This window comes from Equus caballus, chromosome X, assembly GCF_041296265.1.
Source record: "Equus caballus isolate H_3958 breed thoroughbred chromosome X, TB-T2T, whole genome shotgun sequence".
NCBI classification, from domain to species: Eukaryota; Metazoa; Chordata; class Mammalia; order Perissodactyla; family Equidae; genus Equus; species Equus caballus.
Genome location: NC_091715.1, coordinates 67,016,368 through 67,042,130, shown reverse-complemented (window position 1 = coordinate 67,042,130; position 25,763 = coordinate 67,016,368). Strand labels below are relative to the sequence as shown.

At 49.3% G+C, this 25,763-nt stretch overlaps 1 protein-coding gene across 13 annotated transcripts in view; it reads right to left on the bottom strand.

The window, feature by feature from the left end:
• Positions 1-17,773, bottom strand: part of DLG3 (discs large MAGUK scaffold protein 3) — a 52,966-nt gene extending 35,193 nt beyond the window's left edge. For 3 of the 13 annotated variants that reach the window (XM_023634286.2, XM_023634288.2, XM_023634289.2), the window contains exons 1-10: positions 17,073-17,561; positions 14,089-14,142; positions 13,774-13,824; positions 13,224-13,348; positions 12,839-13,008; positions 12,424-12,560; positions 11,939-12,083; positions 11,203-11,362; positions 9,410-9,566; positions 8,888-8,990 (exon numbers count right to left, since the gene is read on the bottom strand). In XM_023634286.2, the coding sequence (XP_023490054.1) occupies positions 8,888-8,990; positions 9,410-9,566; positions 11,203-11,362; positions 11,939-12,083; positions 12,424-12,560; positions 12,839-13,008; positions 13,224-13,348; positions 13,774-13,824; positions 14,089-14,142; positions 17,073-17,429 (1,459 nt within the window). In that variant the 5' untranslated portion in view covers positions 17,430-17,561. Of the gene's footprint in view, positions 1-7,918; positions 8,207-8,887; positions 8,991-9,409; positions 9,567-10,455; positions 10,991-11,202; positions 11,363-11,938; positions 12,084-12,423; positions 12,561-12,838; positions 13,009-13,223; positions 13,349-13,773; positions 13,825-14,088; positions 14,143-17,072 lie in introns of those variants that run through there. The other 10 variants (XM_023634287.2, XM_023634290.2, XM_023634291.2 and 7 more) reach the window with 6 other exon arrangements.
• Between the last annotated feature and the right edge of the window lie 7,990 nt (positions 17,774-25,763).

The following is a 25,763-nucleotide window of genomic DNA, read 5'->3' as shown; positions in this document are numbered from 1 at the left end:
CAAAAAATTGGAAACAACCTAAATGGCCACCAATAATGGAATGGTTATGTGAATTATGGCACGGACGTGATGGAATATTATTTAACTATTAAAAACCATGTTAATAAAATATTTATGAAGTACGTTAAAAGAAAGGATATAAAACTCTTTAAATACAATGATCCCAGTCTTGAAGGAGATACATATGTATTATTTGATATATAAAAGTCTAGAGGGAAATACATATATATACATACATACACACACACACACACACACACACACACAGTGGTTATATTTGGAGGCAGTTTTACAGGTGATTTGAAAATTTTTACTTTATATTTTCCAATTCTCTATAAATCTAAATGTAATACTATTATATCCAGGAAAACTACACATAATTTGAGGGGAGTGGGGAGGCAGACTGAACAGGACAGGCCCAAGGACAAAGCCAGGACACATGTGCACTAGCAACTCCCCTCCACACTGCTCGTGGCTCATGCATCATTTTCCTCTGGGACTCATCATTCAACCAGTTGCAGGCAAATCTATTTAAATGTATTATCACTATTATCACCTCACCATCTTATCCAAGAGTGGACCAAAGAAGCCTTCCCAATGCCTTGCTGAAATCTAGATATACCACATCTAGCATATTTCCCTGATCTACCAGTCCAGTAACCCTGTCCATCAAGGCAATTTGGCCAGTCTGACATGACTTGTTTGACCTTGATGAACCAATACTGGTTCCTGTGCTCACCACTGCTTTTTCTGAACGTTTACAAAACAACTCTTGATAATCCAGTCTGAAATTTAACCCAAGATCTGCAAAACTCTCTTTCTCCTTTTTGAAAATCTGAAGAACATGTATCCAGGTCCCCAATGTACATATTTATACAAAATATGTTAATTTTCTTCTTTTGGTCTATTTCAAATTTTTTATCACAATTTCACCAAGTGGAAAAATCTCAAAATCTCTAGGGCCTTTACTTTTTTAAGATATCTAAATTCAATACAAAGCAAACAAAAGTCCATTTCAAGAGGATGAAGCCTTATCACGGGAAAGAAGAAGAGAAGGCAAGACCCTTATTAAAGTACGACTGTTACTAGCTCAAGACTACGTGACTCAATAACAGTCTGGGTACAAATGGAAACTTGTAAATTGAATTCTCAACTCACTCCCACTTATCTCACACAGAATTTGAGTTAGAGGAAACATTAGAGATCATTTTGCACAGTCTCCTTATTTTACAGATCAGAAAATTGAGGCCCAAAGTGGTTGACTAGTACAGGATCATTCAGCTACTTAAAGTCAGAACTAGAACCCAGGCCCCTGACTCCTCCTCCAAGATGATTCTCATAGGATTTAGCACCATGTGTATACGTACATTCTTAACATAAAGGGAGCAAAAACAGTGTTTTTTAATTTCAGTACAATGATAGGCCCACATTATTCTACTCCTATTTCTCTATTTAAAACGATAAATCAATTCCCCTATTGTGGAATATAAATCTACAGCATTAAACAAAGCAACAGTGGAAATACCAGGGTCAAGTTTTCAACAAGCAACGTATTAAATTAAAAAGAAATCCTAGGGTTGGCCTGGTGGCACAGCGGTTAAGTGCGCATGTTCTGCTTCTTGGCGGCCCGGGGTTCACCGGTTCGGATCCCGGGTGCGGACATGGCACAGCTTGGCAAGCCATGCTGTGGCAGGCGTCCCATATATAAAGTAGAGGAAGATGGGCACAGATGTTAGCTCAGGGCCAGGCTTCCTCAGCAAAAAAAAGAGGAGGATTGGCAGGAGTTAGCTCAGGGCTAATCTTCCTCAAAAAAATAAAAGAAAAAGAAAGAAATCCTAAAAAGCTATAACTATATAAGAAATAATTCATTCTCGCTGCTCCATAGTATTCTAATCATTCTACCCCATCAGGAGAACTGATGTTTTACAGACACCAAAGCTTCTAGGCTCTTGCCTCACATCATCTAACAAGTACAAGAAAGCACCTGTCCGGCTAGGTTCCAAATGCTTTGCCAACGCTAGCTGCCGTGTCCTCAGGCTATGTGAAGACAGAAGCGACCAGCACAAACACACACATCTGTATATGAAGTTCCACCCAGGAAGCAAAACTGAAAAGAAAGCTAACATTTTTTTCTCTTCTAAGTTTACAAAACAAGGTGGGCCTGAAAGGTTCTAGACACTTTGGGGAAAAAGTCTAGCAGTTACTCAAAAATGTTAACCGTCAAGTTACCTTAGGACCCAGCAATTCCACTCCTAGGTATACGTACTCAAGAGAATTGAAACATATGACCATACAAAAAACTGGTCCACGAGTGTTCATAGCAGTGGTATTCACAACAGTTAAAAGGTGGAAACAACCCAAATGTCCATCAACTGATGAATGGATAAACAAAACATAGTATAACCATAGGATGGAATATTATTCAGCCAAAAAAAAAGGCGAAGCACTACATGCTGCAACATGGATGAACCTTGAAAACATACTAAAAGAAAGAAGCCAGACACAAAAGACTACACATGGTATGATTCCATTTATACGAACTGGTCAGAAAAGGTAACTTCACACAAAGAAGAGGAGTGATTGCCTAGGGCTGGGAGAGGGGAGGAGTTTGGGGAAAATGAGGAGTGACTGCTCATGGGGCAGGGCTTCTTTTGGGGTGAGGAAAATGGTCTAAAATTGATTGTGGTGACAGCTGCACCACACTGAACATTCTAACACTTGAGTGGTACACTTTAAATGGGTGAATTGTACAGTATGTGAAAAAGCTGTTTTTTCTTTAAAAAAAAAACAAAAAAAGGTGGGCCCTATCATTTTTATCAGGTCAGCATTCCTAGCTAAAATGATCTACACCCAAGCCTTAAGCCCCTCCAGCACACAGCGATAAGAATGAAAGGTAGTCCCTTATCCCCCTGGTTCCCTCTGATCACCTGAGTAATAACATAGTTGGTTTGCTCTGGTCTCAAGGCAATTTGGAAAGAGAGTGAGAATCAAATCAGGGGACCAAGCAAAGTAAAACTAAATGGCAAAGAGCAAGCATATGAAAAGATGCTCAACATCATTAGCCACAGGAGAAAGGCAAATGAAAACCACCAGGGGTCACTTCACACCCACCAGGATGGCTAGGATCAAAAAGACTGACATTAACAAGGTTGGTGAGGATATGGAGAAAGTGGAACTCTCACACTGATGGTGGGAACATGAAAGGGTGTAGCTGCTATGGAAAACAGCCTGGCCATCCCTAAAAGGTTAAACATAGACTTGTCATATGATCCAGTAGGTATATATACCTAAAAGAAATGAAAACACATGTCCATGCAAAAACTTGCATACAGATGTTCACAGACTATTATTCATAATAGTCAAAAAATGGAGACAACCCAAATGTCTATCAAATGATGAATGGATAAACAAAACGTGTCGTATTATATGCATAATAGAATATTATTCAGCCATAAAAAGAAGTGAAGTACTGATACTTGCTATAACATGGATGGACCTTGAAAACAGTTACAAAAGACCATATATTATATGAATCCACTTACATGAAATATCCAGAATAGGCAAATCCATAGAGATAGGAAGTAGATTAGAGGTTGTCTAGCACTGAGGGGGATGAGGTTGGGGCAGGGGGCCGGTGACAGCTAAAAGGTACAGAGTTTTCTTTTTGGGTTGGTGAAAATGTTCTAATTGATTGTGGTGATGGTTGCACAACTCTGTGAACATTCGAAATCACACTGATTTGCACCCTTGAATAAGTGAACGGTAGGTCATAAAAAACTGAATGACAAATGCAACTCCATTTCACCTGAAGAAATGAGAAATGCCTACTTACTGCATTAATATTCTTAAGGCTGCACTATTATCCCATGGTAGTCTTCCTAAGTCCACTTTCCCTTTGGAGGGGGGTCTCCCTCAGGCTTCCAGCAGCCCCTCTACCCCCAGGTTACTTCCTCCTTTGGTGCAGGAGTTTGTGACAATCAAGACTAAAAAGCTGACATCTGGGAGTTGGTTTTACTTCATTTAACAACTTCTGGCATCTGAAGAGTCTCAGAACAGTATCTTTTGCTGTGTCCAGAGGTATCTAGGTAGGGGGAGGGGCTCACAGCTTCTCTGCTGTGGTGGGAGGTACTCGTGGCCTAGTGGCAAATGCCCTAGTCCCAAAGTTCTCAAGAAATCTGACTTCAAACTTTGATTCTGTCCCTTCCTGGCTGTGTGACCTTGAGCAAGTCACTCAACCTCTCTGACCCTCACTCTCCTTATCTGTAAAATGGGGATAATACCACCTACCTGACAGGGATATCCTGAAGACGAATGCTTACAAAACCATCTGGAACATACTCAAATAATTCACTTCGACAAACCACGTACCAGGCTCTGGACTAGATCCCGGGAACACAAAGATGAATACAATACTAGCTGCCTTCAAATTGTTTAGCGTAGAAATGCTGTTAACAGGAATTAATTTTCTTCCTTCCCCACGTTAGCCTTCTTTTAGGACGTTAGCCTGCTTTTAGGATGGCAATAAGAGTTTCAGGACTTTGATTCTTTGCCGCGATAAACTTTCACCTCTGTGCTCTCAAGACAGATTATGCTGATAGGGTAGCAGCTATGTTTACATCCTTTACTCTCAAACAGAGGGAGATGGGATGGTTATTCAAATGTTATGGAAACAATATCCCTTTTATGCTTTCAAGTTATTATCAACACTGATCCTTAACTCTTCCAGGTCTTACCTGGAGGTGTCTCCATGGCGAAAGTGTGCTTATTCAGCACTTTAAGATAAGCAGGGAAAACTCTCGTTCCCTCTCACTCCCTGTACCCCCAGCCTGTCTGGATTTAGACTCTAGTGGAAAAGACTGGTCACAAAGGATCAGTTCCCAGTTTAGCTACCTTGGTGACCAATTTTTGGCTCACCTCCTGATTTGGGGTTCAGGTTTACAAATGGAGGCTGACTCAAAGTAACTAGGCAAAACAATGTAGGAGACAGTTTCTAAATCAAAATGGTATAACATGAAGTCCCTCCTTCCCTTGGTGGAGCAATTCCATAAGTCACAGAAAAATACTTTTTATTTCAGAATAGAGTAGAAGAGAGCCTTTGCCAAGAGCCAGTTGTTTAAATTTTCAATCTGAATTTTAAGCAGGATTATACATGCCCAAGAACATAATGCTATTTTTAGCTAACAGGTAGGACTGCTGTGTCCACAACAGTTTGGAGCAATCAGGAGCGAAACAATTAAACACCATCTCTCACTGTGGTGCTTATCATTTAGTACTTCTATTCCTGTTTTAATATTTTCCAAAGCTTCACCATAAAAATACTTGTAAAGTACCCATGCTAGGCACAATACAAAGTTCAAACAGATAGACACAGTTCCTATTTTCATGAGTTTAACCCATACTAAGCGAACCAGATATATGAAAGAATCTCAAGGTTAGAGCATTCCCACCAAGCTGCCATCCAGCTTCTACGTGCCCAGGGGAGATACATTAGGAAGCAACTGTCCTCTACCTATCACCCTTCCAAGCTTGCACCCTCTCTGTGTATTAGAAGGAGAAGGGTAATGAAAATACTCTAAAATTGACTGTGACGATGGATGCACAACTCTGTGAATATACTAAAAGCCATTAAATTGTACACCTAAATGGGTACACTGTACGGTATATGATTTCTATCTCAATTAAGCCTTTAAAAAAGCAGAAAAACTCTTCTTACTCTGATTGTTCTAATTAGTCAAAGCTATTTTTGTAAGCTATCATGCTAAAGGATATCCAGGTATAGGCTGTGGTGGATTGGCAATGGTGCCTCATGGCCACCATGGAGATCAGTCTAATCTTCCAGGGCACATACATCTCTTTCCCTGGTCTCTCTTCTGTTATTTCCCCAGGTCCTTTCCTGTTGTTCCTCTGCTCTAACTAGGTCTTAGGTCTCTCAGGTATTTGCAAGCACGGTTTGTCCCTCAGGGTTTGTCCCTCAAGATTAAACCGATTGCTGAATTGCTGACCCTCGGCAACTTTCCTTTCATGACCTTAAGCAAGTCATGTCCTTGCTCTCCTGTCGCTATTCCAGTTTGCACAATGAGGGCTTGGCCTACGTGATCCTTTCCAGCTCCCATATTCTATGTGAAAAAAAAGACAAAGAATGAACACCTACTTGACCAATAACACGCAACGTCTCTGCCATTTTAGCCAACAGACATTTTTTGGATTATTCATTTTGTAAATGCCCATATGATGCAATCTTCCAAAGAACAGTATTTAACATATTTATAAAATAATCAACATGGAGTCCCTATTTTTAAAAACTATCACTTTTTCAAAGAAAATTCAGAGCCCAACACAGAATGCTTGATAGTCCCTCTGGACCTGTCTCCAAGGGTCCATTTACGAACAGAAAAAAAAAACCTTTTGCATGTCGGGGCCCTGAAGGATTTACCAAACCAAAGAAAGAAAGAAGATTGGGGTGCCAGAGCCTTAACAACAGTGGTTCAACCAAATCCTAAGAGAAGAAAGGCTCTGTTTAGCAAATGGTAGAGAGACCTAACATGAGATAGCACCTCAACATATATTATAAACTCAGAAATACGCTCAGAGAGCAATGAACACCACAGGAATCCCTTTACCCGGGACAACTTGCAGCTTTTAACGCAAACCAGTCAGTTACATTCTCCCAACAAAACTCATAGAAATATGCAGTCATCAGTTTCCAAGATACTACCACCAGACAAATTCAGTGTTGTTTCCATGTGCCCAACATCAGAGAGCAAAACCGAAAGAAACAAATCAATTTCTCCTACACACACACACACACAAATATGCAAGAGAAACCATTTTCTTTGCAGAACCTATGTTGTCTAAGTGTGGGCATGAAACGGATAAATATTGGTTACTAATGAAAATCAGATGGTTAGCTCTACACTGAGAAGCAAAGAGCGCACGCAGGAATCATAAAAGCAATATCCCTAAGGTATGTTTCCTGTCATTAAGCTGAACACCAAACGTGAAGAGAAATGACTCAAAGGGTCTATTTGCATCTCTCCTTCCCATTACCTCAGACCAACAAGCTCTCCTGTTAGTTACCTCCCTATACTTCGGTCCCCATCCATAATGCCTAGTGCAGAAGGTGGCAGGCCCCTCTCTTCTTTCCCTTCAGGCTCTTCGCTTGAGGCACTGAACAAGAGTCGGGGAGAGGGTGGAAAGGACAAAGGTAGGCACTTTCGATCCCTTACAGCTTTGCGACAGGGCTCCCAGCCTCTCCCCTTCTCATCACTGCACCAGAGCACCTGCCCCGTAGAGATCCCTTCCTCCACCTTAGTAACCGGCCCACGGGCCTAGGTGTCCAAGGAGCCCAGGCGCTACAGACCTAAGGGACAAAGGCCGGCTTACAAAGAGGAGGGGGAGGCGAAAGTCGTCGGGAACAGTATGAAAATCCTTGCAAACAAAAGCGGGGGGGAGGGGGGCTGAGAATGCCAAGCCAATCTCGGGGGTTCCCAGAGGTAGCCAGGTTTGGTGGATTACTGCGTGTGGGGGAGGGGAAGATTTAGAAAATTCCTCTGAGGATAGGGATTAGGGAGCTGCTGGGGGCGCGGCAGCCGCAGGAAGGAGGCTGAGGGTAGGACCGAGGCCCTGGGGCGAGAAGGGGGCACAGTTCGTGGGCGGGGAGAGCTGATGGCAAAGAGGTGACGGCCTGACAGGGCCCAGTCGCGGGAGAGCGGGCGCGGCGCACCCCGGGGCCCAGGAGGGGTCCTCAGAAGGGGCTCCAAAGCTGCGCACCGCGCGGGGCCGGAGACACGCGGCGAGGGCTTCGCGGGAGAGCGCAGAGCTGGGGGCGCAGTGTTGGAAAGAGAGAGTCTGAGAACAGAACCGTGGAGAGGCTAGGGGGGACTGTGAGGGGGCCTGACCCCTGTCCGCCCCACCTCACCTGGCGCCGGGTCGGAGTCCAGGTCTAGTGCTGAGAAAGCGCCAGCTCCGGCCAGCCCTCCGTCCCGCGCGGGAGACCACGGACACAAAGCGGGGCGCGCGGGAGGAGGGGAGGAGGGGAGGAGGGAGGAGGAGGGGGAGGAGGGGGAGGAGGAGACGCCTGAGGCGCGCGAGGGGGGAAGGAGGGGCGCCTGCCGCCCTCCGCCTGGGTCAGGGGGCGGGGCGTGCGGCTGGAGGCCGCGCTCGGCCCGCCAATGGCCACCCGGCCGGCCGGCTGGCTCGGGCGCGCCATCCCGCAGCTCACCTCGGCACCTGGGCCTTGGCTGACCCCAGCCAATCAAACATCGTCATTTGCATAACCTGCCCCGCCCATTCGCCCCAGCCCGGGGACTGCTCCCTGAGAACACAAAGAAGGGCCCCCGTAGGGGGAGGGGTTCCACTCCCCATTTCCTACCCCGAGGGCATAGCATCACCTTTTCAGCGCCTTTCTAGGTCTTTCACCGTCACCCTGATGAGGGAAGGGGAGTGGGGGTCACGGAGGTTTGGCCCAAGATCCTTTAAGAGTTCACATCTTTTCTCCGTGAGATTTTTCTAACCGAGAGCTATTCACCTTCTATTCCAAGAGAAACAGTTTCTTGTTTTTTGCCTCTGAGGCCTTCGCCTCCGCCTCCCTTCCCCCCTTTTTCCAGTCGCCCCCAGTCTGTGTGCTTCCTCCCGTAGGCTGCTGCCCACTACTGGTCTTCTGCTGCACTGCAGCCTTGATCAGCAGGCTCTGAGCACAGCTTTGACAGATGCTCCCAAGCTGCCCACCCCTACCCCTGTCCAGAAGGAAAATGGGAGAGGAAGAGGTTACTGCACTAGGATAGAAGGGACTTGATCAAGTGGTTTTGCTACCCATGATGGCAAAAAGCCACCACTTAGCGTAAGTCTAAACTTCCCAAATCATCTTGTCCCACCTTTCTTCTCTTACCTTCAGGTCTGTACTGGGCCACGATGGTGACTGACTGGCCGGCCCGTTTCAGAGCAGCTGCAGCCTGCTCATGAGTTGCATTCCTCAGGTTCACGCCATTCACCTGTCCAAAGAGAGGAGCTATGAGCCACCCCAAAAGCAAGAAAGGGAGTCCTCTGTCATACTAATTAGGAGAGGGAGATGGGTAGCCCATCCCTAAGCCTACTCAGATGCCTTTCTCAATATCCCATCCTTGTCCCTATGTTGAGACCTAAAGTATACGACATCTCTAGTGTAATAATTATCTTTGTGGTAGTCAAATGCCAACCAGGGTTAAGACCCAAAAGATATTCATTTCCTCCTCAAGGATAAGTCTGGTCTTGGTCCCTGTCCCTCGCTAAGGATATCTATAAAGAGAATATAAGTTTTCTCCAGCTCTCAGCCTCTCCCATCTCAAGCATTCCTTGGAGAAAGCGAGGTCCCCCCTCCTCCCTTTTAGACTGACACAGCTCCCATCCTCCCACCTTGCCTTTGTCTCCTCACCGATAAGATCCGGTCTCCCCTGCGCAGCTCCCCACTCAGGTCAGCAGGGCCTCCTGCCAGGATGAAGGAGACAAAAATGCCTTCTCCATCCTCTCCTCCTACGATGTTGAAACCCAGGCCTGTGGAGCCCTTGTGCAGGATGATCTTGCGGGGCTCTCTGGTGGGAAAGGAATGGAAGGGTCAGGACAAGGTAGATATCAACTGTTGTCTCTGTGAGGGCCAGCCTGGAACGAGGCCTATATCACTATAGAAGGACTTGGGTCCCTATGTATGATACCTTGTTCCTCCCTTTCTCTCCTCAAACCTGCTTGGCTGCTGTTTTCTGTCAGCTGCCAAGTTTCAGTTCCTCTTCCCTCCCTTCTTCCTGAGGGCTTGGAGTCAGCTTCTCAGCAGACAATCCCCTACTCTCTCAGATCAACAAAGCCCTGCCCTGGGCTCTAGAGACCACATATCAGAGCCCACTCACTGGTCCTCTTCCTCCCCAGATTCTCCTATCCTACCAATCAGTGTGATGCACCCTGGGCCCCAACAAGGGGAATCAGTTAGGGGCAGTGCAATCACCCTGGGGTTGATTGCAGTCACCATCAGCAAAACGTGCATACTTACTTTACACAAGCTCCTCCGCAGCCTCAGATTCCACCCACTGACTATGACCCCTCCTACCTTCCCCAACGACAGATTTAGTCACCAGCTACCACTATGTACCCTTGCTAGGTGATGTAGGAGACAGAGATAAAGAAATCCCAGGTCCCCAAAAGGAGCTTAGGAGCCTAATTGAAGAGAGGAGAAAAGCACATAAAAACTGCAACTCTAACTAACCATGTCTAAGGAATCCGTCTGTAAAAGTGTCATCAGGGGAGCCACTCATGTATATCCATACAACCCAACTCCCAGCACACCTTCTCAGCCCACTGCCTTCACTTTAAGCATCTTTCATCAGGGGAGCCCCAAGTCCAAGACTCCTCCTTTCTTGCTTCCAGTCTCCGGTGAGAGTCTCCCTCCCTGAGTCCCGGATGCTCTTGCTCCAAGCCCTCCTCTCCTCCTACCTGACATCCCCTCCAGGCCGCAGGGAGCGGAGCGGCCAGGCCCACCTCTGCGAAGCTCTCCTCCAGGCCGAGGCCGAGGCTGAGCCCAAGCCCAGGGCCAAGCCAGAGCCTGAGAACTTGCGTGCCCTCTCCATGGCTCCTCCAGTTCTCCCCCGTCCGCCTACCCTTCCGGCCCCACTGCAGCCAGCCCAGCAGCCTACCAGGCCCCACCCTGCAGCAAACCTGTCCCCCGGAACCCTGGCCGGCCAGACCAGTTCCAAGGCCACTGCTGCCGCCGCTGCCGGTGCCGCTGCCGCCGCCGCCAGAGTGGGGCGGGGCTGTTCCCTGTGAGGCCACCGGCCCTGCCAGCCTCTCAGCGTCCCGCCAACCCCACTGGCTGAATTTCTTTCTTCTCCAGTTTAGAATGATTGCAGCAGAGTGGGCTGCAACTGTCTTAGGGCAGGAAACCCCGCAGCCTCCACCTCCTCAGCCCCCTAAACTCTCCACCCCACCCTTTCTCTGCACTTTCAGATCAGGGCCACACACTTGGAACTCCCCCTGATGGTAGAACTTGTCCCTGCAACCACCTCTGTCCCTCCCTAGGGCCCCAAGGGCTGAAAGAGGTCCTCAGACCTCAAAGACAGGAGCACTGAGGGCCTTGTCCTCTTCTGTGCCATACTATAAGGAGGCCTGTGGTCCGCCAGAAATGGATTCCTCTCCTCCTCAACCCTCGATAGGATGAAGGGGGGGGGGGGGTTGGGCTCTTACCTGGTGAAGTCCTCCTCAGCCAGCATGTGCCTGGGGATGGGAGAGTAGCGGGCTGGGGGAACCTGAGGAGGAGCAGGGTAGCTGACCTTGCTCTCCACAGCCCCGAGATAACCCAGGCTGGAATTATGGCTTATGTGGTTGTCAGCCAAGGCAGTAAAAGCTGGAATCAGGAAAGCGAGAGAAAAGTTCAGAGACCGCTCCACCTGGGTACCCTACCCACCCCCCTCCAGATGCAAAAGAGACCAAGGGATGCTGATTCCTCAGGCTTCTGCCCCCTACTCCACCCCTCAGGGTTCCTCCTCCACAGTCCCTTTCTGAATCCTAGGCTCACTCCTGTGAGTCTTAGAAAGAGCTGAAGTCAAGGCAGTCTACAAAGAAAGGCATGACTGGAGATGTGACTAATAATAATCCCTCGCATCTCTATAGCCTAATACAGGTTTCCAAGGGCTTTCTCGTCCATGATCTCATTTGATCCTTGCAGCAGTCCTATGAGGAAGGCAGCACATATAGCATTAGCTCCTTTTTGCCAAAGAGGAAACTAAAGACAGGTGAAAGGGACTTGCCCAAGGGCACCCAGCTATAAGGGACAGAGCTGGGGTTTGGACTCAGCTCTTCTGAGCACTAGTTCTCTGTTTGCTCTCTCTCTCTCTCTCTCAACAAGGGGTATGAACTTCTTCCCCTTCGGAAACCAGGGGGCAGGGGCTTCAGGCCAGGAACAAGGCAGATGGGTACGTACTGCTGGCGTAGTCAGGGGGTGCGTACATGTCGTTGAGATGAAGGCTGCCTGGCTTGGCCACCTTCAGATAGACCATGTCAGATGTGTTCTTCAGTGAGGCCACAGCTTCCTCATGCCTCACATCCTGCAGATTGGTGTTGTTCACCTACAAGAAGAGGGGCCTTAGGGCTAGCACTGGGAGAAGGGAGGGCCTCTTCAGGGAACCCTAAGGGGTGCCTTTTCACTGAAATTCAACAGTGCTCTAACAGAGGCCCCAGGATAGTGCTGTGAGGAGCAGAGAAGCATGAGATAGGGGTAGGGCAGGTGAGGGAGTCTCAGCCATGAGAAGAACTAGGACCTCAGTATCTGCGTACACACAGCTCAGATGATGCTCTTGAAATTCCCTATGATGCCTAGTCCCTGAGTGAGGTTCAGGTGGAGTGAGAGGTTGCTCAAGCTCCTCCTCTCCACTCTATCATTTGGGCACCCTGGGAAGGCTGTCTCACCGCCAGCAGCCGGTCCCCGATCTGTAGGCGTCCATCCTTCTGAGCAGCACCCCCCTCGATGATCTTGGTGATGTAGATGCTGTTGTCTCCTGGGATGTGCTGGTTGCCAATCCCCCCAGCAATGCTGAAACCCAGACCTGGGCAGGAGCCAGCAGGGAGTGGGAGAGGGCCACAAGGAGAAGATAGAGTGCTCAGTCAATCCCAAACCCAACCCACTGGCCCCACAGGAGCTCCCCCCAGGGATCCCAAACACTAAGCTGCCATCCCGAGGTCAGTTAGGGTGAGACGTGAGGTCAAGAAAGAAGGCTGTGAGCTGGAACAGGGAGTCAGGCAAGGAGTAAGGCTATTCCTTTCCCTTTCCTACAGGGCCAACCAGAGACCTCTGGCCAGAACACAGAAACCCAGAGGGCCACACCTTTGGGACCTTTGAGCAGGTTGACCTCCATGATGGTCTCTGGTGGGGGCTGTCGCCTCCGTACCACCAACCGCACCACAGGGCCTGCCTCCTTCAGTGCCTCCACAGCCCGGCTGTGCACCACCTCCGACACGTCCACCTCATTCACCCGCAGCACACAGTCATTCACCCTGTGGGGGAAGCCCAAGAGGCATGACACTGCGCTGCCACCACCCCTCAACCCCATCTCCTACCTCCTCCTCCTTCCCTCCCCTCCCTCTCCCTCCCTCCCCCCCCCTGCCAACCCTCTCAGATCTAATGGAAGGGTCATCCTGCCTGGCAGCCCTCCTTCCCTCATCTCCATCCTGCCCTTGCCACCTCCAGCCCTGCTCCCAGGCCACCTCACCCCAGCCTCCCATCCATGGCAGCTGCTCCACCAGGGATGATCTTGGTAATAAAGATGCCAGGGTCATCAGGGACATGGGGATTGTCGATGCCACCTGCAATGCTGAAGCCCAGGCCAGAATTGCCCTGCAGAAGGGGGTGGAAGGGCACAGTCTGTTCACTCAGAGGGCACGAGGGAGGGTTCCTGGCAACCCTACCTCCCCCAGCCCCCCAGAGAAGGGTCTTCAGGCCTCAGAAGGCGACATGGCAGGCCAAGGCACATTCGTCAGAAACCTTGCAGCTTCCCAGCCTGTGCTGACCATTCTGGCATAGAGGCCTCAGCAAAGCCATCCCCTCCCCAATTCCCCAGGCCTCAGCAAGCAAGGTCAATTAATTAATATTTGTTAGTTGGTTGATTGATTGATGCAGTGATGCAGCCTCTGAGGGCTGCTGTTTCCCCGTCCTCTCAATGCAGGTGCCCCCATGAGTCTTGAGACTGAAGTTCAGGGCCCTCCTCTTTCCTGGCTCAAACCCTCCCCTCCCCTTTCATCCCACCCCACTGGCAGACTCACCCGCTCAAGTACTATTTCCTCATACTTGAACATGCCATCGCTGCCATTCACCTAGGGGAAGACACAGGCAGTTCCCTAAATGCCTCCTGCCCTCCCAGCCATCTTACCCCCCTGGTCAACCTGCTCCTCCCCCACTCCCCACAGAGTAGAAGAGCCCAAATCGACCCCAGGATACCTCTTGGCCACAGATGGGGACAGGCTGACCCTGAGGAGGCCACCCCCCTCCCCTTGCTTCCAGCCATATCAGGCCAAACCCAGCTGCTCATTTAGCCCAGATCAATTGTCTGGGACTGAGCCAGCCAGTGGTGCACTCACCGAGAGGCTGGGCTCCAGGGCCTCGGGGTTCACTAGGAGGGGTGCAGGGCTGGCCTGAGGGGGATGGCAGAAATGGAACATGTGGCAGGCAAACCATGCCACACCCAGCATCCATGGGGGCACCCAGTGGTCTGGACAGGGACCTGTTCCCCTTCTGAACCACAGCCCTCCCTGACCTGGGGATCACAGACTCCCACCATGTCAGGGCTGGAAGGACAGCGGACACTATCTTGTCCAACCTCCTTCATGTGACAGATGGTGACACTAAGGCCCAGAGAGGACATGGGTTGTGCCTAAGGGCACACTGGGAGTTAGTGGCAGAGCAGGGGCTAGAACCTGATCTCCAGGTGCTCTTTTGATTAAAGCAAGCTGCCAAGGCCACTGATGTTTTGGCCACTCGTCCCCTTCCCCAGTAAAGCCCATGGGAAAAAGGAAAGTTGCCCTCTTCAGAGTACCTCATAAACCCTCATTCTACATCTCCTTCTGTGTCCCCAGGAACCCAAATCCTCAACTGGGCAGAAGGAGTCAAAGTCCTAATCCATTTCTACCAAGGGGTTTTTGATCCTGAACCCTTTGTATTTCCCAGCAGAAAGAACCAGGGTAGAACAAGGCATGGACAGCAGAGTCCATGACCTTCAACAAGCAGTAGCCATGGGAGGAGAGGAAGGGAAGGGGATGGAAACACAGGGTTGGTCTGACCAATCCACAGAGGTGGCCCCCAGACAGGACATACTTTTGGCCATCACCAAGTGAAAATGTGATTTTGGACAGACAAGTAGAACCTGCTCCCTGGCTCCCACACTCATCCCCAAGAACGGAGGAGCCCTCTTGCCTCTCTCCCCAGGTATCCTGGCACCCCTCCCCAATCTTTCTCTGGCTGCCTTGCCCCTTTCTTGACCCCTGGTCTCCTCCTCTGAAGAGAGGAACTGGAAACCCCGGGTGAGGGCTCCTCCACATGCCCAGCTCTGCTTCCTCCCTCCAACCTCCACCCCACGCAGCTTTGGCTTCAAGAAGCAGAGAGGAGACGGGGAGAGGGCTGGCTAGTCCTGCCTACACTTTTTCTGGGTCTGGCCCAGGACTTTATCCCTTTCAGCCCTAGGAGTTGGTGGGAGGACTCCAGCGCAGGCCCCCTCTGGTCCCTGATCCCAGGAGGAAGAACCAATGGCTCTTCAGAGCCCTGAGACCAACGCAGCTGCCTGAAGTACCATGCAACAGAAACACAGGCAAAAGGACACTCATGCAGCTCTTGTATGCATCTGGTGTACCATGTGTGCCCACATGTGATAAGCCATGCTTAAAGCCCAGCTCCAGTGAGACCCAGAAGCTCCCGGCTCTTGCTGGTCCACCCTCCAGCCTCCCACTGCCCCCCTCAGGGACCCTGCTCCCAGGGCCAGGAGCCATCCAGGGATCAACCCTGGCAAAGAAACCATGACCAACTTGCTCAGCCTTGGGACTGGCACTCATCTCCCATTTGAGCAGGACAAGCATGAGAGAGTGTTTGCAAGGGTAGGGCCCCAGGATAGAGGGGAAAAGGAGAGAGGGGGACTTGCTGGAGAGGGCAAGGGGCCAAGGCAAGGCGCATGGGAAGCAGTAATTGTGGACAGACAGAAGGCCAGAACTGAGGACTCCTCTCCCCAGGAAGTCCCCATCTTTGCTTCGGAGTGAGAACACATCCTATCCCCAGAGGAGGACAGAGGCAGCCAGAACGGTCACCAGCTTGGGGCAGTCAGCACCTGCCCTCGACAGCAAAGCCTCCTCCTTCTCTCTCCCTACCCTGGGGGCTGCAGAGCCGAATAACCAGACAGGGCCTCCGCCATGCATGCCAGGGACCTGGCTCTGCCGGCCCAGCCTCCATTTTGCTGCTTCTCCCACAGATGCTCCTTCCATTTTCTAAGCTGGCAGTTTAGGCTGGGAGTGGAAGCCGGAGTTGTGCCCAGCACCCAGGGGTTCCCAAGCTGTGCCAAGTCAGAGCTGGGGGGCCAAGTTCTCCCACATCTGGGGGTATCCAAGGGGGACATGCTCCACTGGGGCCAGTCCCTGCACCGGGGCAGCTGCCCCTTTCCTGGCTCCAGGAGCTAGGAAGCCTGCTACAGACCCCCCTTCCCCCCCCCCCCCTCCACCCAGCACACACACACTTCGGACTGCTTGGACAAAAGAGTCCGTCCTTCTCAGCAGCCTATCAGCCTTGCTTGGGACATGTCTCTCGCTTCCTCCCCCTCCCCTCCCTTGCCTGTCAAGCGCCTCTCAACAGGGACACCACACACACACACACACACACACAGAGGCACATATGTGCACATACTTGCAGCCACATGCTCACACACATACATGTAGCCACACACACAGGCAAACACAGCTATCTCTGCAGCTTCATCTACAGAGACACCTCCACATTCAGAGAGACAGCCCCACATGTCCATGTGCACATTCACACACAAAGGGACTGGGACGGAGAGGGACTCATGGCATTGAGGGCTGAAGCTCAGCAGCTGGGCACATGGACTCCTCTACATAGATTCACAGGAGCTCCATTGCCTCCCTCCACACACCTCAACATACACACACACACACACACACACATGTCCCCCCTACGCAGAGCATCATGCCCCCTCCTCCCCTCCTGTGGAGACACACACCACACACAGCCCCCGCAGAACCTCCCGCCCCCTGCCAGACACACAGACACTGCTAAACCCCCACACTGAGACAAACCCAATTCCCCCACACAGGAAAATGTGCCCCTCCGCCATACCTTCACCTCCTGACACACACAGCTCCTCCCAATCCCCTCCAAATGGAGACCCCCAAGCATACACACAGGGAAGCCCACATTTCCAACCGCCTCTGTTGGCTCAGCTGCAATGCTAGGGCTCAGGTTCCACTGTCTTGGAGCCCTAGGAAACCCTGCTGCACTCCAGGCCTCTAGGCCCCCTCTCTTCAGTCCCCCTGGGTTGCCCCACCGCCCCCCCTCCATTGGTCCATACCTGCTCATACCAGTCCCGGTTGGTACAGGTGCACTCGGGCCACCAGCTGGGGCCGCTGCCGTTGAGTTTGGGGGTGCTCTTGCCTGGGACTGGCTTAGGGGGCACTGGCCCCACATCCCGGCCAGTGGGGATGAGCTTGGCCTTGGTGCGGGGGGTGGGGGTGGCCCCCGCCTGTGAGGGCAGGGTCTGCGAGCTGTAGCCCCCATAACCCGCGCTGGCTCCATTACCCCCACCTGGCCCGTAGGGGTCGGGCACCTGCCAGTCCCCGTAGCCGGGAGGCTCGAGGCGCCGCAGGGCGGCCAGGCGGGTCACCTCGTAGCACTCGGGGCACTTACAGCAGTGCTGATGCTTGTGCATGGCACTGCCCCCTGCGGCCCGGACCCCCCAGCCCACGCCGGTTTCCACGCCGCCGCCGCCGCCGCCGGGCTCCCGGGCACACTCACACTGCTCGGACCAGGAAGGGGGGGGCACCCGTGGGGGCGCCCGGGCGGAGCGGGGCCTGGGGCCGGGCGGGCGTCCCGGGGCTTCTGCCCCGACGCTGCCCCGCACCCACGGCTCCCCCTCCAGCACTGGCGGCTCCGTGTCGCCCGTTGTGGCTCCTGGGCCGAGGCCCAGTGGCAAAGAAGAAGTGGGAGCCTGGGCAAAGGCTGGGTGCCGCGAGGACCGCTCCTGCACTGGTCCCCAGGATGGATCTGAGTGGAGTCAAGAGCATCTCTCCCTGGCTCCCTTCTCAGTTGATTCCAGCCAATCAGCGTGCAGAGTCAGGCAGCGGCAGCGGCAGCGGCTGGAATGCTAAACAGCGGCTCCTTAAAGGAACAGAAGCAGTGGCGCCCCCAGGCTCAGCCCCAGATCCCCATATATCAGGGGTACCGCCAACCCTAGAGCAGGGGCAGGGGACTTGGGCCAAGGGTGAGTTCAGCCTCCAATCTCATGCCCCCATATCCCCAATTTCCGTCCATCCTCCACCCACTCCACCCCATCCCACTTGCAAGAGGGAGTTGCAGGGAGATGCTCAATGGGTCCCCGGGCTTGCTCTGATCTGGGGCCACCAGAAGTAAAGATTTTAGGCAGCAGAACGGACAGAAGGGACGTTGGAGCAGGGCAAGGGAGGTGCTCTCTCCTAACAGGGGACCAAGGAAGAGGGTAGCTTATGAGACCACTCTCCTGTCAGCACCTCCTTCTCAGGACTATTGTTCTCTCAACCTCCAGGCCCCGAAATGACCAAACCTCACACTTGACCTGCTTCTATCGCCAGCGAGGGACTCAAGCCTAGAACAGGAGGAAAAGAAGGCTCTAAGCTCTTGTCCTTGGTCCACAGACTCCTCTCTCCTCCACTCCACTCCCTTGTGGTCATGATGGGGGAAAGAGCTTCAGGATACCAAGAGGAAAGAGAGTCCAGGTCAAGAGGAAAGGTAAGAAGAGATCTGAAGTGAGAGAAAATATTCTAGGGGTCTGGAGAAGAACTTGGGAATACTTCTCCAAGGACATCTCCTTGGCCTCTCCTGGCTCAGCCTGTTGGGGGATGGAGGAAAGATGACATGCCAGGAAGACTTTATATTTTTCCAGTTCTTGTTTCGTCGTTAGCTACCAGTTATTGGGTCTTCACAAAGTCCTAAATGCTTTACATGCAAACAAAAACCCTACCAAGGTGCTACTATTATTACCTTAATTTTGCCACTGAGAAATTGAGGCTCAGATATGGTAATACAGCTAGGTAACACAGCTGGAAGTGACAGAATCAGGATGCAAATCCTGGCCATTTGACTCCAGAATCCATGCTCTGAACGACTCTAGTACAACAGGTCTATTCTAAGTTCTCCTGCAGAACTTAGATCTCAGTTCAATTCAACAAACATTCATTGCACACCTACCCTGTGCAAGACCTTGACCAGGTCCTAGGGATACAGAAATTCATTCTTAATTCAACAAGTATTCATTGAGCACCTCCTATTTGCCAGACACTGTTCTAGGATTTGGGGATGTGGCAGCAAACAGAACAAAACTCAACAAACCCCTGCCACTGGGGAGCTTCCATTCTAGTGAGAGGACACTGACAAAAATCAGCACAATACATAAGTGAATTATATAGTATATATGGTGATAAGTGCTGTGGATAAAAAGAAAAAGTAGAGCAGAGAAAGAGGGATTGGGAGTGCTGTGGGGGACACCGGTTGTGATAATTTTTCTTCATGTTTTTTACCCCCACATTTTAATATGAAAAATTTCAAACACACAGAAGAATTGAGGGAATTTTACAGGGAACAAACACCCAATTGTCATCTAGAGTCTCATTAACATTTTACTTTACCTATACTTGCTTTATCACATATCTATCCTCCACATATCCTCTCCAACTTTTTTAAAAATGAAAATTTGCAAGCATACAGAAATGTCGAAATAATAGTACAATGAGCATCTATATATCTTCCTCATAGAGTCAACAACTGGTAACATCTTGCTATATTTGGTCTATCGATCTATTTACACTTTTTTTCTGAACCATTCAAATTTAAGTTACAGATTTCATTACACTTCTCCCATAAATAATTTAATATGCATCTTGTAGGAATAAACACATTCTCCCACATAACCACAATATTACTATGACATCTAATAAAATTAACAATAATTTTATATCACTTAATATCATCTAATGTCCAGTCTATATTCAAATTTCCCCCACGCTTGCCTTTTATATTTTTAACATCAGAATCTAATCAGTGCTCTCACATTGTATTTGTGTCTTTAGCCACTTTCAATCTAGAAACAGTCCTAATCTTTGAAAAAACTTTATTTTGAAATAATTGTAGATTTACAAGGAAGTTGCATACATAGTACAGAGAGGGCCCATATACGCTTCACGCAGTTTCCCTCAATGATTACATCTTACATCATTAGAATACATATCAAAACCAGGAAATTGACATTGGTACAATGTGTGTATAGATCTATGCCATTTTACCACATGTGGAGATTCCTATAACAACCACTGCAATCAAGATACAGAATTATTTCATCACCACGAAGATCTGCTGTCATCATTTTATCAGGTTGAGGGAAGTGTAGAAACCTTACCTCCTTTTAAGTCCCTTTACTCTGTCCCATGTATAATATGGTTGTCTTAAATATTTCCTCTACTTAGATTGAGCTCCACATTAGACAACACTACACTTATTGCTTCAACCATCAAACATAATTTAGACAACTCAAGAGAAGGAAAGTCTATTATATGTACTTACATTTTTACTCATCTTAATCTTTCTTCTTTCCTCATGTTCCAAGATTTCTTCTTTTATCATTTTCTTTCTGTTTTCAGAACTGCCTTTAACTATTCTTTTAGCGTGGGTCTGCTGGCGACATACTCTCTTAGCTTTTCGTTTGAGGATATCTTGATTTCCCCCTTATTTCTGAAGGACATTTTTACTAGACATAGCACTCAGGGTTGGCAGTTCTTTCAACACTTGAAATTTATTTTGCCACTTCCTTCTGGCCTCCATGGTTTCTGATGAGAAATCCACTGACATGTGAACTGTTTCTCCCCTATAGGTAAGGTGTTGTTTCTCTCTTGCTGCTTTCAAGATTTTCTCTTTGTCTTGTTTTCAAAAGTTTGATTATGATGTGTCTTGGCATGGGTTTCTTTGAGTTTATCCTTTTTGGGGTTTGTTCACCTTCTTGAATCTGTAGGTTTATGTCTTTTGCTAAATTTGGGAAATTTTCAGCCATTATTTCTTGAGGACTATTTCAGCCCCACCCTCTTTCTCTTTTCCTTCCAGGACTCCAATGACATGGATGTTAGGTCTTTTGTTATAATCCCACGTCTCTGAGGCTCTGTTCATCCTTTTTTAAAATCTATTTTCCCACTGTTGTTCAGATTGGGTAATTTCTAATATTCTATTTCCAAGTTCACTGATTCCTTCCTCTATCCTCTCCATCCTCCTGATGAGCCCATCCACTGAATTTTTTAGTTTGGTTATTATATTCTTCTGTTCTAAAATTTCCATTTGATTCTTTATTATATCTCCTACTTCTGTGCTAAGACTTTCTATTTTTTCATTTGTTTCAACTTTGTTTGTAATTGCTCATTGAAGCATTTTTTTAAAAAAATGTTGGCCACTTTAGAATCCTTGTCAGATCATCGAAAGCTCTGTCATCTTGGTGTTGGCACCTGTTAATTATTTCCCATTCAAATTGAGGGTCTCCTAGTTCCTGGTATGATGAGTAATTTTTTATAGCATCCTAGACAGTTTTGGATATTATGAGACTCTGGATCTTATTTATAAATCTTTCGTTTTGAGTAGGCTTCCTCTGACACTTTTCAATCAGTGGAAGGGGCCACTGCTTGGTTACTGCCAGGTAGGTGTATAAGTTCAACTTCCTCCCTCAGTGTTGGTTGATACCCAAGGTCAGGGCTTCTCCTTACTGCTGGGCAGGGGTGGGAGTTCTAGCTCCCCACTAGGCCTCCACTGATACTTCTCAGGCTGGGAGGGATTGAAGTGCCTCCTTCCTGCTCCCCAGGTGGCTTCTACTGACCATGGGAGGGGGGCAGTGAGGGTGGTAGAGGAGTGGAGTAGGGAGGGAAGGAGGGGGGGCAGTGGTAAAAGTCCTGACCCTCTTTTTGGCCTCCTCTGGCACTCTGACACCACCCAGCGGAGAGGAGAGGCCTTGTTACCCTGCATGGATGGAAGTCCAGGCTCCCTACTTGGCCTTCTTTGACACCATGCCAGAGAGCTTGGGGGAGCCTGGAAAGAGTAAAAGTCTGGATTTCTACTTGGCCTTTGCTGGCGTGGGTGGGGCTGCAGTTCTTTTCTGTGCTGTTCGGTTGTAGTAGCATGGTTATTGTCTAAGAGTTTTCTGTCTGGCTAAGCTGCCCATTTCCTGGTCTTCTGACTAGAGAGAGCAGGCTTTTATTGAGGCTTTTTCTGTCTGTACCCATTGGCATTTCCAGGCTGCTGGTTTCTCCAGTGCCAGTCTGGAATATGAGAGTCAACAAGAAAACCCAGGGAACTCACCACCATGAGTTCAGGTCACCGAGATTCCTAGTCAGTCTGCCCTTTTCTCTTTCTTTCAGAGTCTTCTTATGTTTGTTTTATATACAATGTCCAGGGTTTTAGCTGTACTTAGTGGGAGGAATAAGGAGAAGTGTGCCTATTACTACTGGGTCCAGAGCTAGAAGTCTCCCACCTTTTTTTTTTTTGATTAATGACATTGACTTTTTGAAGAGTACAAGTCAGTTGTTTTGTAGAATGTCCTATATTCTGGATTTGTCTGGGGTTTTTTTCCCTCATGGTGTCATTTGTCTCATTCCTCTATACCCTGTATTTACTATAAACTGGAAATTAGAATAGAGGCAACCTTAAATAGGTTGGTCAGGGTAGGTCTCACTGAGAAGGTGACATTTGAGCAAAGACTTGAGGGAGGTGAGGAAGTGAGCCAAGCAGAAGAATGTACATAGCAAGGGAAGAGCCAGTGCAAAGGTCGTGGGTCAGGAGTACACCTGGCTCGTCCAAGGAACAGCAAGAAGGACCAAGTGACCGGAGCAAAGTGAGGCAGGGGGAGAGTACTAGGAGATGAGCTCAGAGATTTAGCAGGGGACCAGATTGTGTAGGGCCTGCAGGCCATTATAAGGATTTTGGCTTTACTCTGAGAGAGATGGGGAGCCATTGGAGGGTTTTGTGCAGAGAAATGACATGATCTGACTTGGGTTTAGCAGGATCACTCTCGCTTCTGTGTGGAGAATAGGCCACAGGGGACAAGGGTGGAAGCAGTGAGACCAGTCAGGAGGCTACTGCGGTGGTCCAGGTGACAGGTGATGGTAGTTTGGACCAGGGCGGTAGCACTGGAGGTGATGAGATGTGGTTGGATTCTGGATGTATTTTGAAGGGAGAGTCAACAGGATTTGCTGACAAATTGGATATGAGGTGTGGTCCCAGAGCAACTGGAAAGGTGGAATTACCTTCAACTGAGATGAGGACAACTTTAGGAGGGGTCATTTTGGGGGAAAAGATCAGGTGTCCAGATCTGGACATGCTGAGTTTGAGATGTCTATCAGACATCCAAGTGGAGATGAATGGTAAACAGGCCCTGTCACTGAGGTGCTCAGAGTTAGAGAAATGGAAATATGGAAATAGATCATTACAATACCCATGAAAAGCGCTATTTCAGACGGGTGTACAGAAAAGCAATTATTATCTACTTAATTAATTAATTAATTAATATCTACTTATGGTGGGGAGCACTTAAGAAAAGTTTCACAAAGATGACATTTTTAGTTTGGTCCTGAAGGGTGACTCAGTAGAGAAAAGGTACTCTACGTGAGGTAGAGAAAAGAGAGAAGTGTCTTGTTTCCCATATTCTTAGTCTCTGGCACACAGTGGTTGCTCAGTCAGACCCAACCCAGTCACTAGTTGTGTGACCTTGGATGTTACTTTACTTCTCTGAGCTTCAGTTTCTTTATCTGTGAAAAGGAAATAATCACAAGGTTTTTGTGAGGATTAAATGTAAAACACTTAGCACATTAGCTGGTATACAGTGGGTTGGGGTTAACTATTACTGTTGAATGAACAAATGAATGAATATCTTCCTTCATGACCAAGTCTAGGCTAGGCTGGTAACTTGAGAGCTTAAAGTCTATTATATGCTCAGCAGTTTGTCAATATAGAGTGCTAGACTCTTTTCCTACATCCTAAAAGTGGCTCAGGAAAAAAGCCCCGTATAGCCTGGCCCTCTGAACCGCTCTGATTGAAGAACAAGCATTGCTAAGCCTCAAATGGTCGAACTGCCCTCCCCATGCCCCATCTCCATTGGCTGCTCTTTCTTTTCTCTCTCTTGTCTGTCCATTTTTTTGTTGTTGTTGTTATAATAAGTTTCTCTGTCAATTGCCGTTTTTAAAGATTTTTTATTTTTTCCTTTTTCTCCCCAAAGCCCCCCGGTACATAGTTGTGCATTCTTCGTTGTGGGTCCTTCTAGTTGTGGCATGTGGGACGCTGCCTCAGCGTGGTCTGACGAGCAGTGCCATGTCCGCGCCCAGGATTCGAACCGACGAAACACTGGGCCGCCTGCAGCGGAGCGCGCGAACTTAACCACTCGGCCACGGGGCCAGCCCCTTGTCTGTCCATTTTTAATGAATATGAGTAAAATCTCTTTAAATTCATAGTGAGCTTCTCCCCACTCCACAGACTCAGACTAGACTGGGTTGGATATGAGATGTGGTTCCAAGGGTTTGTGGCCAGAGCATCTGGAAAGGTGCAATTGCCATCGACTGAGATGAGGACAGCTGGAGGAGGTCTGCAACCCTGAGATGCTTTGACACTTGGAACTCCCCGCCCCCCCACCCCCACCCCCACCCCCACCCCCAAATTCTAGAGCTCCTCCGAGGCCCCAGGGAGACAGGCGCCCCCTACAGGTCAAAAGCAGCCCCACGCCCCTGCAGGCGGAGGTGGTTGCTAGGCAACGGGGCGGCCAGAACAGACACTGAAGCGACTGAGGAGTATGCCAAGAGATTTAGGAGGAGGAGACAATTTCTCATCCCATCCACCGTCTCTCTGGTGCCCTCAGCAAATTGACGGGGTTGGGGCAGTGTGGCCTGCTGCTGTCTAATAATCTGGGCTCATTCTTGAAAGTAGAGCTTTATTGGGTGACCCTAGCCTCTGTGTGTAGAGAAACAATCACCCTTGCCCCAAAGCCGTCTGGTTTCACCTGGGACCGGGAGCCTGAGATCGGGGCTGCTGAAGGCAGAAGTTTCTGGTTTGCAAGTAGGGGTTATTGTTGTGGGTGCGCATCCTTAGTCGATGGGAATTCTAGCAAATTGCACATGGGTGGGAATAATTTTGGTGATTAGTCCAGTAAAGTATCAAGATTTCCCTACCATTCCCAAAGTATGGAAACGCCGACTTTAGTCCATTGAAATAAAAAAGCCCCATAAGAATGACAATATATAAAGGATCATTCATACTTTGGTGGAGACAAGTTTCTCAGTGGCTCTCCTGAATTAGGTTTCTCTATGGAGTAGGGAGACATCCTGAGGTCTGTTGACCCCTGTGAGTAGGGACAGACAGAGCCCAAGAAGAGGGCAAGAAAGAAAAAGAAGAATGGGAGGGTGGTAAACACAGAATTTGGCAGCTTCCTAGTGCTGTGTCTGGTTTGGGGCTAGCATATTGCCAGCTCCGTGCTCCTTCTGTTAGGACCATGCTGAAGCACCCCATCCTTATGAGGGTCTTTGGGGACCATAAATCCACAGTTTTTCCTGCTAGTAACCTAGCATTCTGGCCCAGGAGTAGGGCCAGGCAGGCCAAGGCCGTGGCTACAATAACCCCTCCACTTGGGACTCGTTTCTTTACTCTCAGCTAGTACAACAGGAGCTGCATTGTGGCAGAGCCCCAAGGCATGGCAAGCTCAGGGGAGAGTTGTGCCCAGGAGTCTCGTGGTGGGCTTTCCCTCAAGAGTTCCAAGGTAGAGATACCAGGCTGAGGTAATGGCAGCCAGAGAGATACTGGTCCAGCCACTGCCCCCGTCCACAACATCTCCACAAGGCCTGATGGCAGGGGGAGGTTCCTTGCTCCCTGTACTTCCATACTGAACTGGGTCGGGGCTGTGCTTTGACTCTATTAATAGCCCCCTAGCCCAGCCTGCTAGCCCCAAACCCGGATGCCAGGAGCTGTGAGTCAGCAGCTAAAAATAACGGAGCAACTGCAC